At 39.1% G+C, this 13,021-nt stretch overlaps 1 protein-coding gene across 2 annotated transcripts; it reads left to right on the top strand.

The window, feature by feature from the left end:
• The first annotated feature begins 5,788 nt into the window (after nt 1-5,788).
• Nucleotides 5,789-12,469, top strand: LOC311296599 (transmembrane 4 L6 family member 1). Of its 2 annotated transcripts, none has more exons than XM_084418433.1 (6): nt 5,789-5,981; nt 6,187-6,380; nt 6,464-6,532; nt 7,192-7,337; nt 10,637-10,823; nt 12,028-12,469. In XM_084418433.1, exons 2-6 carry the CDS (start codon nt 6,210-6,212, stop codon nt 12,043-12,045), a joined length of 591 nt encoding a protein of 196 aa, XP_084274559.1. In that variant the 5' UTR covers nt 5,789-5,981; nt 6,187-6,209; the 3' UTR covers nt 12,046-12,469. The 2 variants fall into 2 exon arrangements, with proteins under 2 accessions (XP_084274559.1, XP_084274560.1); XM_084418434.1 differs by having other exon boundaries at nt 5,845-5,981; nt 12,031-12,469.
• The last annotated feature ends 552 nt before the right edge of the window (nt 12,470-13,021 follow it).

Genomic DNA, 13,021 nt, shown 5'->3' with positions numbered 1-13,021 from the left:
AGTTTTTTAACAGGTGCAAAGCTGGTTCCTTTGACACCGGGTAACAATCCTCTGAAGACCTCATCATCAAAATGATTTTGGAGGCAGTCACAAACCTACAAAAATGAACAATTGTTTACATACTGTACATATAACAAAGCCAAAATCAATATTACACATACTTCTCTGTTAAAAATAAGGTTACAGGAAAACATGCATCATTAAGAGATATAGAATTTAAAATGTTGTTTTTTAATATGAATGTTAATCACAAATTTTAAATGGAAACAAAAAACAAAAAAACACTTACTTTTCTGCACTCACTTCGGTGGTGACCTCCTCAAATGGATGAATAATATCCACGATTTCTCTGGCAATTTCCCATTCCTCTGGCGACAAGGTTGGTGGTTAGTGAGAGCCAGGAAGGAGATGATTGGCTCTTTGATTTCAATAAATCTTGTGATTGTTGTGATCATCTGAAAATCCTCTCTGAAGTAGCAAATCACGGCCATGTAACTTGAGGTAGTCACAGAGGTCCAGTTGTAAGACATACAGCAGATGCACACTTGATTTTGTCCATTATGTCAGTTGTTCACTTGACATACAGCCTAGGCATTACAGCTGTATGATGGGTCCAGAAGATATGAATATTCCTTAAATCCTCCACTATAGAAAATGGCTGAAAGTCACAAGCAATCATTTTGACCAGAGCCTCATCTAGTTTGTGCCACGATTGTCGTCTTTAACAAACGCTGCAAACTCCAAAATGATGGCGCACACAAATACTCTGGTTGTCAGTTCTTTTCTTTTTATTCTCCGCAGCAACGATGATGGTGTCTGAGGAATACACCAACATGTATCAATACACCAGTTGATGCATACTGCAGACATAAAAAACTGAAATAAGAAAAACATGAAATGAACGCTTTTCACTCTCATTAAAGGTAACTGTGTTTTCCAATTAGCCATCTGAGGCTACATTAGCAGCAGCACATGTTAATTTCATTATATGAGGCACAATGATAATTACTAAACAAAGTTTCATCAAACATTTAAAACCATCCAACGCATTGTGCATTTGTTGATATAATCACTACAAACAATTACATTTTGAGTAACACACATTTATGACATATTTAAACACAATAAGTGGAGAGAGGAGAAACACGCTCAGCCGCAGCAGTGTCAGACATTTTCTACTGAACTACGGTGCGCGATCATGGACAAAATAACAAACGTCTGCAGTATAAAAACCACTACTAGAGGGCACCAAAACACATTTTGATGTAGATTAACCTCTAATTTCATGTAATTTAACACTTTGAATATCATTAGAATGAATGTTCTTTTTAAGCCTGTTACATTTGCTCTGTCTTATCGGATCCATGGGTCGTGTTATGCAACAGCTCATAGAGGTTTGCTGTTGTGGCCTCCTTGGCCTGACTGCTCCTTGGATGGTGGTGGTGCTGCTGGTGTACTGGATTCTGCAGATGTGGTCCAGGTGGCAGCCAAAGAAGTCAAAGATCCAGCTGAAGAGGTGCTGGTGGTGGAAACAGCTCCAGCTGTTGCAGGGCCACCGTCTTCACTCTCTGTTCTAACGTGTGCTGTGGGATGTGAGGTTTTTAAGGTGTCTTCTCAACTTTGAAGTGCTTCCTCCTTTATTGGAAAACAATGTCTTGCTTCAGTGGCTGAAGTTTCCACAAAATTAGTCCAAACATCACTCCTTTTTCTAGTGCTCAACATTCTCTTCTCTGCTCCTCACCTTGTGCAAAACAATGGGGGATGGGTTGGGTGTAGAAGGGTCACTGTCCCCTTGGTGACAGCCTTGAGTGACAGTTGCACTTCAGCTCAACCATTGGCTAAACCCTTGTTTGACCCACACACACATTGTTTTGTTTTGTTTGTTTTTCTCCCCGCTTCTCTTGTTTACATTCACTTCTTAGGTACCCGTGATTGGTCCAGTAATCTGTCAATCATCATCAGCGCTGATGTCATCCATCATATCTGTCGCCAATGGGAAAAGACCACCTCAGATAAAGAGAACGCCAGACGTTTCTCCCCCCCCCCCCCCCCCCCTATTATTTTCTTAGTTAGGATTACAGGTTTTTTAAAAGTTAGACTTCGTTTGGTTTTGTTTCTTTCCTTTCTTTGGCGCCGCCCACGTCCCCTCTTCCTTTGTGGTATTGACCATCTTACAGAAATTCTGCATATATATCCACTGTATATATTATCTATATTCTTTATGTGTTTGTCTTGCTTCACTCTTGCCTATATAACCTTGCTGTTCTGAATAAAGGTATTGGCTTTTTGCACAGTTACCTGGATCGGTGGGTCTTTGTACACCACATAGATTATATATGTTTCTCTTTAATGTAAATTTTTAATGTTAGACCCCTGAACCCCTAGATTATATCGGGGGTCGTAACATGTTTGTATGTAGATCATTGTATCTGTGATGACACCAGACAGTTCAGATGTTGTGTTGTTGTGCACAAGCAGCTTACGTCCCCTTTAAATCAGATCTCCATGGGCTAGGGACACTACCTGATGGACTGGAACTGGTGGCACATATATGGGCATCTCTGAAATGGTTTTCTCAAGTGTTTCCTCGCTGACAAAAAAAAATCAAGTCTCTTGAAACACAGAAAACAGCTCTGCAGAATCAGGAATGTCTAACTAGACGGTCATCTTCAGGGCACCTTCCCTTCCCATGGTTTGCCTCAAAGAAGTTCCATGTTCCGGCATTGAATCCTCGTCTGAACAGCTCAGTACAAAACAACCTTTGTCTCAACGCCCTGTAGTGGATAAACTGATTGTTGATGTTAAAAGTGTGTCTCTTAAAACCTGTGCAGAAGCAGGTTTTGCTGTTCCAGCAGTTCTTCTTGATTGGTCTAGAACTCTTTTTTTTTTTTATTGTGACTTTAGATGTTTTGCCATTTAGGGTCATTCTTGTGTTGCTTAACTACCCACTGGATATAAGACATTTTATTTTCTGGATTGTACTCTGTCGAGACTGGGAAAGAGAGGTCCTTGCACTCAGAACATTCTCCATACATACACTTTATATTTTCTGTGTCACATGAGATCTCTTTCACAAGGAAATCCAGATTGATTGCGCTGATCACTTTCAAGTAGTGTAGCTTCTGCACAAGAAAACCCAGATTCTCATACATCTTGCACATGCACATGTCCCGATCACTCGGCGGATTAACAACCCAGAAAGATCTGAGCTGTTGTTCCTCCTTCACTGGTAGGTGTAGTTAACCTTCATATCCTTCTACAGATGCACCGATCGACCGGCCAGGGACCGGAATCGGGCGGTTTTCCGCATGCTTGGCCCAGACCGGGCGGTCTGTCTCGCGTCTTTCTGATTCCGGATTCAACAGAACCTTTAGTTCTTGGATTTGTTGACGAAGCTTCTTTCGTTTTTTCGGCGTCTTCTCTACCCTTGATTATGTTGCCCAAAAAACAACATTCATCAATAAATGACACATCGCAATAGTCATGAAAATGTACTTTTACATTGTTAAATTAATCTCTATGACCTGATAGCTAAATTCATAGTGTAATGTTATCATGACTATTTTCATTACCCTAGGGCCTAGCACATAGTCTTTGGCACATGATCCATTTCATAGAGTAGACCTGGAAGTGCTTGGCTGTGGATGTGCAGCTTACTCTGGTGATAACTAGGGTCTGCGTCACTTTCTGTGACGTCTGTGCTTTTCTCTCTGACTGAGGTCATTGATTAGGTCCTTTCTGTATTTTTCACATTCCTTCTCTAAATATTTTTGTCTCCTCTCTGGGTCTGCATCGCGTCGGATGCAATCGAGTCACTGCTTGTCTCTGCAGCACTTAGTGGTGGATTGGCTCCCATATTGTAAAACTGATAAGTCTACAACTTAAGTAACAGTAACTTTAAAACGTGAAAATAAAGTAAATCATATTACATAAACTAATATTCACACTAATAAATCAATACACCAAAGGATGCTCCTCACCCGTGTCACTGTTACGGTTTATATGAGTTACAGGACTAAAGGTAACAGGACTGAGTTTTTAGCATAGAATTAGCAAATACATGAAATATAGCTACATGGTATACATGCTATTAGCATGAGGATACTGAGCGAATTCTAGTGACTTACCAAAAAGTAGTATTTTTTAAAATAAACCAATAACATCTAACAAATCATTTAGGTAACAGGACAGTATGTTGAGATTGACCTTCTAAGACAGGTATATAGAAATATATAGAAAATATCAAATATATAGAAAAGGATTTACTTTTGGTCGCCCCATTGCCTTCAGAAGATCTATATGATGCAACTTCCTGTTGAAAATGTGTCTTGTGTTCATGGCAAAGTTTTTCAGAGGGGGGAATGTGTTAGAGTAAACCTGGGGACACGACTAACGTGTATTTTAGTTAAAATATTTTGGATTTCTCATGAATATTTTAATATTTTAAAGCATATATTGGATATAAAGTCACACAACAATGCAAAAAAAAAGAAAAAAAACGTTTGCCATTATATTCCATGGTAAGGTATAGAGATAGAGGGTGGGGAGCTGGGGACATGCAACAAATGCTATTTTTTAAGTGTTGCTAGTCTTTATTAAACCATGCCTTCTTCAAAAACACATGTGTGCGTACACAGCAGATTTTGCAAAGCATCACGAGACGAGAGACGGCGTTAAACAACCTCATGTCTCAAAGCACATAACATTACAATAATAATAAACACCTGACTGCTGCAGATTCATTTCGCCGTTGATAGTGTTGCCATTGAAATGCTTAAATTCGAGTCATGAACTGAAGTATAATGTCACAGGTTTCCATCTCTTCCAAATTGCAGTAGTTATGGTGTGAATGCAGCATAAACTGGTTGTTTTGGTTCAGGAGGAACTGTAAAGGTGGCTGCTGTTTCGTTTGTGGCGCTCGGTGACTGACGTCTGTCTAACTCTGCACAGCATGAAACACGCTGATGACATGTGATGTCTGTGTGAGCAGGTGCGCAGAGGCATACGTTGACAGGCAGGTATGACACTGAATACAATGATAGGACAAACATTTTATCGTCCTTTGCCTTCCACAGACGACATACAGTATATAAATATGAATACATTTAGACCACTTTACTTATTGATATCAGTATGTGAAGAGACTCGCAACCAGCATAACAAAAAATGTTTCTGGAACAAATTGCCTATACCCTGCCTTTAATGTTTTTAACTCTTTTCCCGCCATTGACTGAATTTTCCAGCTTTCCGGAATGCGAAGACTCAGAAAAAAGCGATATCATATGCAATCATAAGTATATGTTAAATAATGTGATCATTAACATTAAACAGCATATAAATCAAACCTGAATGAAATGTCGACCCAGGACGAGCTATATGGCTGGCAACTTTTTAAAAGAACGCTGGAAAGGAAAGAGTAAATTATACACTTTAAATTTGCAGTTAGCTTAATGTGCAGGTGCACTGTGCTTAATAATAAAATGTATTTTAGAGTTCCTGGTTCTAGAATTCCTGGAGATAGAAATGTCACCCATTCAGTGGAAGACAACCTTAATTTCTGTTTGAATAAAAATAAAATAATAATACCTAATCACAAAGTGTAGGAGGCAATAATGTAAGAAGTTATATTTTTAAATGGGATTCAATGATGTTTTTTTTTTATCCCATTAACATTTTATTTATTATGTAGGTCTCATTCATTATAAGTAAACAGGAATCTTTGGAGTCATAGATTTAAGTTTTAGACATTTTGTCCACTTTCAAAAAAGACAGGGTCATTGACCGCAGGGACAGGTTTCTGTGTGTGTCATACATGCTTTTGCTTACATTACCTTTAGTGGTCTCATGATACTGAACACTTTCCTGGTTTTCGCCAACTTTTCACAAACTACTTGACAATTATTAGCCCCACCAGGAACTATTAGAACGATTCGTTAGTCAACGAGTGGAGGAAGGCAGAACAGGAGAACTCAAGGAAAAAGGTAAAATATGTTATTTTTGTTTATAGTAGTTTGTACATTGGAATAGTTTGCATTTTAATTATTTTCCATTATTGTATGATCCTGGACAATGCAGTAATAAAAAATGGGAATGTTGCTCATCATTCATATAGTATGTAACAGAATACTCTCAGTCTCCTCTGGTTCGTAATTTTAATACAAGAACGTTCTCTTTACCCCGATTAAGCAACAAACCCAAATCAGGTCATCATGTGTACGGGGAAGTGTGCCAAATGCACCGGAGACCTTCTCTTTCCACTCGGCCTCTTAGCCATAGTTGGAAACATCTTGCTGTTTTTTCCCAATGGTGAGGTGTGGAGGACCGAGGAAATCACAGAAAAGATCTGGTTCTTTCCCGGGGTCATCGGGGGAGGACTGTTGGTGAGTCTGAAGCTTTGAGGGTATGTGAAAGAAAGAGATGTCCATTCAGAGTGTGATTCCTGTTATTGGTGTCCGTGTTGCAGGCGTTTTTGCCGGCTTCAGTGATGAAGGCTGCAGGGCACGAGGGGAGCTGCTGTGCAAACAGATGTGGGGTGAGTCACTCTCTGCTTGCGTTCACAAAGTTCAGGTCTGTTGGAGGCGCTTTCTCTTTGTGTGAGCACCATGTGCATTTGCTAAATCTTTATTCAAAAATGTGTAGCCTATTATATACAGTAGTCTTCTTTATATACATCTTTATGAAGTTCACTTGCAATATGGATGGCAAAGTATTATGTCACACAACATGCAACCATTTTGCAGAAATATTTTAGCGCTACATATTGCGAATGACCAGTTAAAATCAAGGATAAAATGTTAAAAGCTTTGTTATTGGTAATAAACGAATTGTTGTACGTGACAACTATGATTGAGATGGGTGAAGAATATATGCTTTGATTCTTGGGGAAACAATGGACAAAATTAAGCTTTATTCATTCTTTGTATTTATCAGAAAAAAAAGTTCTTGAATATATCCTCACATGTACAAGAGTTGCCATTTCTTTCAACATTTATTTGTGAACAGTAATTTCATCCGTATCTGCAACAAAATCAGACACACAGAATTTCCTGTGACTTTCAAGTTGGCTACATTTGGCCCTGGCAAAGAGCGCCGTGAGAGAAACTGAGCCAGTGGTGTGTGTGTGTGTGTGTGTGTGTGTGTGTGTGTGTGTGTGTGTGTGTGTGTGTGTGTGTGTGTGTGTGTGTGTTGCAGATGATGCTGTCCATGTTAATGTCTGTGCTGGGTGTCGCTGGAGCGCTGTACTGCATGATCGTCTCCGCCGTCGGCCTGCAGGACGGCCCGCTGTGTGACACGGGAGACGGGACCTTTATCTACCCATTCTTAAACAGGACTACAGAGTAACGTGAAAAACACACACATTTAATTTTTTGTTTGTAAAGTGTATACATAATACAAAAATGACATATACAAAAATGTCATGTCATTTTCTGCTAGTTCTGTTACTCTGCAACTTACAGTACTGGTGTAAGAGCCATTATGCTCTATCTATAATTTGTTGTAGTTCCACTGTTGGACACTGGGTGGAGTGTGGGTTTAATAGGGTTATAGTTAGCCAGAGAGCAAGTGAAGTCAGGTGTAACTAATGAGGGAAGCAAACCATTTTTGACCGTGTCAGGATCGTATGTGGACATGCTAACTTGTGGATTATGTGTTTTGGCATCAGAACTGTGACAAATGAAGGGATAAATGCGGTACTGGACTAGAACTTGTTTGGATCTCACGCGTCAGAAATAATCCTACAACACCTCTAATGCTGGGTACACACCAAAAGATTTTTTACATCTTATAAGATTTTCAAAATGTGACAGACCACAAACATGAGGACAAAAAATCCTAGATTTAAGCGTTTTGCTCCTATAGTGTGTGGTGTGCCATGATGTGACAAAGACAGCACACCACACACAAACAGATTTTCAACCAGAGTCTCAACTATGAACACAGGGAATCTCGCAAAATATCGTGAGACTTCAGAATAAGCATGACGGACAACATGCAGGAAGAAATTGCGATAGTGTTTGGAATGATTTTCACAGAAAATTCACATGAAAAAACCATTGTACCTACCATTATATATAACCTTTTATACAGAAATATATTCATTGTTTATTGTCTTTATTGGGATTTATTGTCTCTTTAGAAAAAGTTATTTAATCCCTCTATAGAACCTCACTGATCCCTTAACACTCAGCTTCTTCTTTTTTTTTTTTTTTTTTTTTTTATCTTTTTTTTATTGATTTTAAGAATTACAATTACAGTCAGGGGGGTACAAAGAGTAAAGCCGATAAACAAACATAAAAAGACATATACATAAACAGTGACAAACTTAAAAGTTAAACAAAAATTTGAAAAGGTTTACAGATTGAAACGCACTTTGCAGCTTTCTTATTTTTCAAACCCAATATTGTGTTTAGGTATTGTAAAATTTCTGCACTTAAAATGAAAAACAAAGGCTTGTTTCCTCGAAATTTATACTTATGAATACTAAATCTTAACATTAAGCTTCCTGCAAGTGTGTGTGTGTGTGTGAGAATGACCGTGTCTTCCATCATCTCGCTTTCTGATTGGATATTGTTTTGTTTCACGTGATAATCTCCAGAGCGTGCGCGCGTTTGTCCTCGGGGTTCCCCCCACACATCAGGATTTCTGATCGTAAATATTAAACATGTTTAATATTTACGATTCGCGATCGGAGCGGCTCCGACGTTCTTCCGAGCAGGTTCGGACACTCTTAACACACCTCACACCAAGGGAAAATCTGATAAGATAATCTGTTAAACCATCAAGATAATCGGGACATAGCTAGGATTGTCGGAAGGGGGGAAATCGGCCCAAAATCAGCCCGATTATCTTTTGGTGTGTACCCAGCATAAGTGACAAGAAGGTCATTGTCGCTACAACTGTGTTTTCACGTCATTTTCACATTGACATTTTTACATTAAAAAATATATTTATATTTATAATATATATATTTTTTTATATTTATAGAATGGGCGAATATATTTGCCCATTTTAGGGTACCATTCAAAAACAACGACGCAAATACAACATGGTGCACCATATATGTCACGTTTTGGGAGTTTGTTTCTTGTTCCTGTCTTTTGTCTGTCATGTGATCCCCTGTTTTTAGTCTTGTGATCCTGCCATGTGTTCCCTTGTCTGTTGCGTCATTGTAATTGGTTTATTGTTAATTGTTCACAGGTGTCCCTTGTCTTGTCATTAGTATTGTGTGTATTTAAGCCCTCTTGTTTGCTCTGTCTTTGTCGAGTCTTGTACCAAAAAAATAAATAAAATACTATTTCTAAATGTTTTATCAAATGACACAAGATTATATATGTGACATTTGATCTATTGGTTTTATCGAATGACAAAAAATTTACATTTAGAAATAGTATTTTTTAGTATTTTAAGCATTAGAGCAGCAACAGCCGTTTGATGAGAGATTGGTGTTCAGTGTCAGGATCAGTCAGGTTCAAACATGAAGAAGATTCTGAATTTCCAAAACAAAAGTATTTAATGAGCAAAATAAATCCACAGAGACTTTGGCAATGTAACAACGTGTCTAGCACAAGCTTAAACACAATCAACAACCGACAACTTAAAAGTGAACAAGGAGGAACTAAAATACACAGAGATAATTAACTAAATGATGAGCAGCTGTGATGATTCATCTGCGTCCATAGAAACTAATGATTGGCAGGAAACTGAGACAGAGAAAAAACAAACTGAGGCCACATTTACACATAGCCGGGTATTTAGAGAAATGAATATTTCTCCCCCTCCGTTTTCAAAAATAACATCGTGCACACAACATCGTTTTCAAAAAAGTTGTCGTTTACATCAACCCGCATAAATACGTCGTCAAGCAACATCATAATTATGCCAAACCTATGGGCGGCAGTGTAGGGAAAAGGATAAAGCCATGCAAGCCAATCAGAATCCTCAAAACAACAACGACAACAACGAATAGCACGAGCGACTTCCAGTTCCTTTCAAAACAACAGACCAGCGAGATTCGTTTGTGTGGACAGACAGCGAAGCAAATGCAAACAGGCCAAAACCGTTTGCACAAAAGTAAAAATGAGTACCACCTTAACAGCATCCATGATCAAATAGTAGCCAAACAAACTCTAAACATAGGGCGCTCACATGACGTAAGCATTTTCTGGCGCATAATGTGACGTTTGAGAACCTAAAACCCTGTTTCTCCCAGTTGACACGGCAACACATAACCGGCGTTTTCAGAAATCTCCACTTTGGCCGGAGTTTTTAGAAATAGTCGTTTTCTTGGATAAAAACGGCGTTTTCGTGTAAATGACAGGCCAAAACGCAGGGAAATATCTGCGTTTTCCCATCGTGTAAACGGGGCCTAAAAGTGCATAAAAATGAAACTAACTGAACAGAATCTTGACAATCAGAGTGTTGTGTGATTGCTGCATTAATATTCATTTCAACTGATGCGCTCAGGTGTGCACATGTCGCCAGTTTTAGTTTATTAGGATTAGCTTTATTGCAGGAATCTGTCGTCACTGTCATCACTCCTGCATGAATATGAGAAAAACACTGGCCTTGTGCAGTTAGAAGAGGCCTTTGAGGATACTTAATTTTGCAGTGACTTTTTCCCCTTTCCTCTGTTCAGAGAGAGTTACCTGTTTAACCAGACATCATGGAGAGAGTGCGAGAGACCGCAGAATGTGGTGATGTGGAACGTGGTCCTGTTTTCAATCCTGTTGAGCATCGGTACCCTAGAGGCTGTGCTTTTACTGGCACAGGTAGTCAACGGACTGATCGGATGTCTCTGTGGGACGTGCATGAACCAGAATCAGGTTTCATGTTTACTCTCTATACTTCTATGTATGTAAAAATGTGTTAACTGTCAGGGTGTTTACTATACATTCTAAGAGCCAAGAACGGTAACAGTTAATTTTGATAGTCAACTTTTACATTCTACTAACTCTAGGTAGACTAACTTTGTAAGATGTCAACTACCAGTCATTAGAGTATTAGTAGACCTGTCTGCTTAATAAGCAGCTAACACTTTATTTTGATGGTCCCCCAACTAGGCATGTGAAGGAATAACATTTTCATGTTGTGATAATTGCAAAAAAGCTGCGTAAATGCAACAAGAACAGCAAAAACATGTTCAATGACGTTTTACACACTTTGAAACTGCAACGCGTGAGCTTAGAATAAACAGACCATTATCGTTTGTTGGTGTGGACGCAAATATAGTTGTCGTTATAGTTATCGTTCTTGGTGTGAACGGGCCTTTAGTTAAAGGTATAGCGGAGGATTTTCTTTTTCCGGGTGGGTAGTGTAAACCATTGGTCCACCTAAGTGTCAATCATTCTGGTGATATGTTTACGTAAGGCCGTCGTACGTGCTCGTCCCTTAGTTTTCGCTTTCTGCGCATGCGCACTTTCAGGTGTTTATGTGTGGTGGTGAGCTAGAGCTACGGTTTAAGCCATTCATTGAAGCTCGCCGTTTCACCGGGTCCTTTGAAAATGTCTGAGGGTCGCAAGAGAAAAAGTTTGTACGAACTGTATGAGAAGAAGAGAAAGGCCTCAGAAGAGAGAAACAAGATCAGAGTGTTTTTGGGAGATTGTTTCACACGCTGGCGTGCGCTGAAAACACAGGTTGGGCTTCCCACTGATGCCTCAGTCGCGAAGTTTCTACTCGACAGGTAAAGTTTGGCATGCTATTTGGAGAAAAAGTGCAAATCTTCTTTTGGAAAGTAATCTTGTATGAGTGATGCCGACAGCAACTTGTAAACAGAGCGTGCACGAGGAGAACCTCGCACACGTTTAATAGGCGTTCCCTCTCGGGAGCAGGTAGTGTGTTGCGCATGTGCATTTTTTTCAAAAAGTGGAGAGGGCGGTTCTTATCTAAAATTCGGAAAGATCCTCCGCTATACCTTTAAAGTGAAATAAAGTGTAACCCCAAGAACATTAAGCAATTGCTTTCAAAATTTACTCGCATGTTGGTTTTACAAATAATATATTTACAAATAATGTACTGCTTTGGTTTCAGCAGACGCAGTTGGCATGAAAACCGAAGAACACACTCCAGTATGTGGGATCTTCACAGTAATACAGTAGAACACAATCTACAGATCTACAGAATCACACATGTGAAGGTTTCACTAGACTCAGATGATGAATATACAGTAATTTTCAGTTTTTGTGAATGATGCCCTTGTCTTTGATAAATGAAGCCTATGACACAGGTAATTTATCTATAGAAGGTCAAAATATCTGTATCAGTATGCATGACATTCATATAATAGGTTACTGTAATTTTCAGCTATCAAATATCATAATAAACAAGTCTCAGGAAAAAAAAAGTATACCCATGTTACTGACATAACCAAATAATTATATCAGTAAAGATTAAGAACGTAGTCAGTACATTGCAATGAAAAATTAATATTTCAACTAATAGATTTTTAAATAAACACCTACTGTCAGGATTATGTTTGGTTTACTTGTCTTTTTGTTTGTGTGACTTGTACTGTTTCTTGATGACTTGTATGTTTCTTGTAATTCCTTTCCGTTTAGTCTTGATTATTCCCCTGTTAGTTTCCTTGGTTATTGATTAGTTACACCTGTCTCGTTTAGTTCCCTTGTTTGCTACTGTGTATTTATGCTCCCTGTTTTGTTCAGTTCTTTGTCGGTCGTCGACTCTGTTGGAAATGTATTTAATAGTTTCTCTGTATTTAGTAGTTGTACATCATCGTATAGATGCTGCTGTTGAGGGTAGATCACCTTTAATCGAGTTCAATGATTATACCTTGTGGGTTTGCGGATCCTCCCTCACCGTGGGAGTCGTTGAGGACAACGCCACCATCAACTCCAACTCCCCGGGACTTTTAACACCTCCAGCAGCCATCTCTCTGCCAGATCCAGATAGGACACATCGCCCCTGCCCGGAGTGTCCCGGACAGCTAGAGAGATCCTCCAGCTCTATCATTCACCTCCACAGAGATCCTCCAGCTCCATCATTCACCTCCACAGAGATCCTCCAG

This window comes from Rutilus rutilus (assembly GCF_951802725.1).
Source record: "Rutilus rutilus genome assembly, chromosome: 9".
NCBI classification, from domain to species: Eukaryota; Metazoa; Chordata; class Actinopteri; order Cypriniformes; family Leuciscidae; genus Rutilus; species Rutilus rutilus.
Note: the sequence above shows the minus strand (reverse complement) of the source record. Positions and strands in the feature narration are given on the sequence as shown.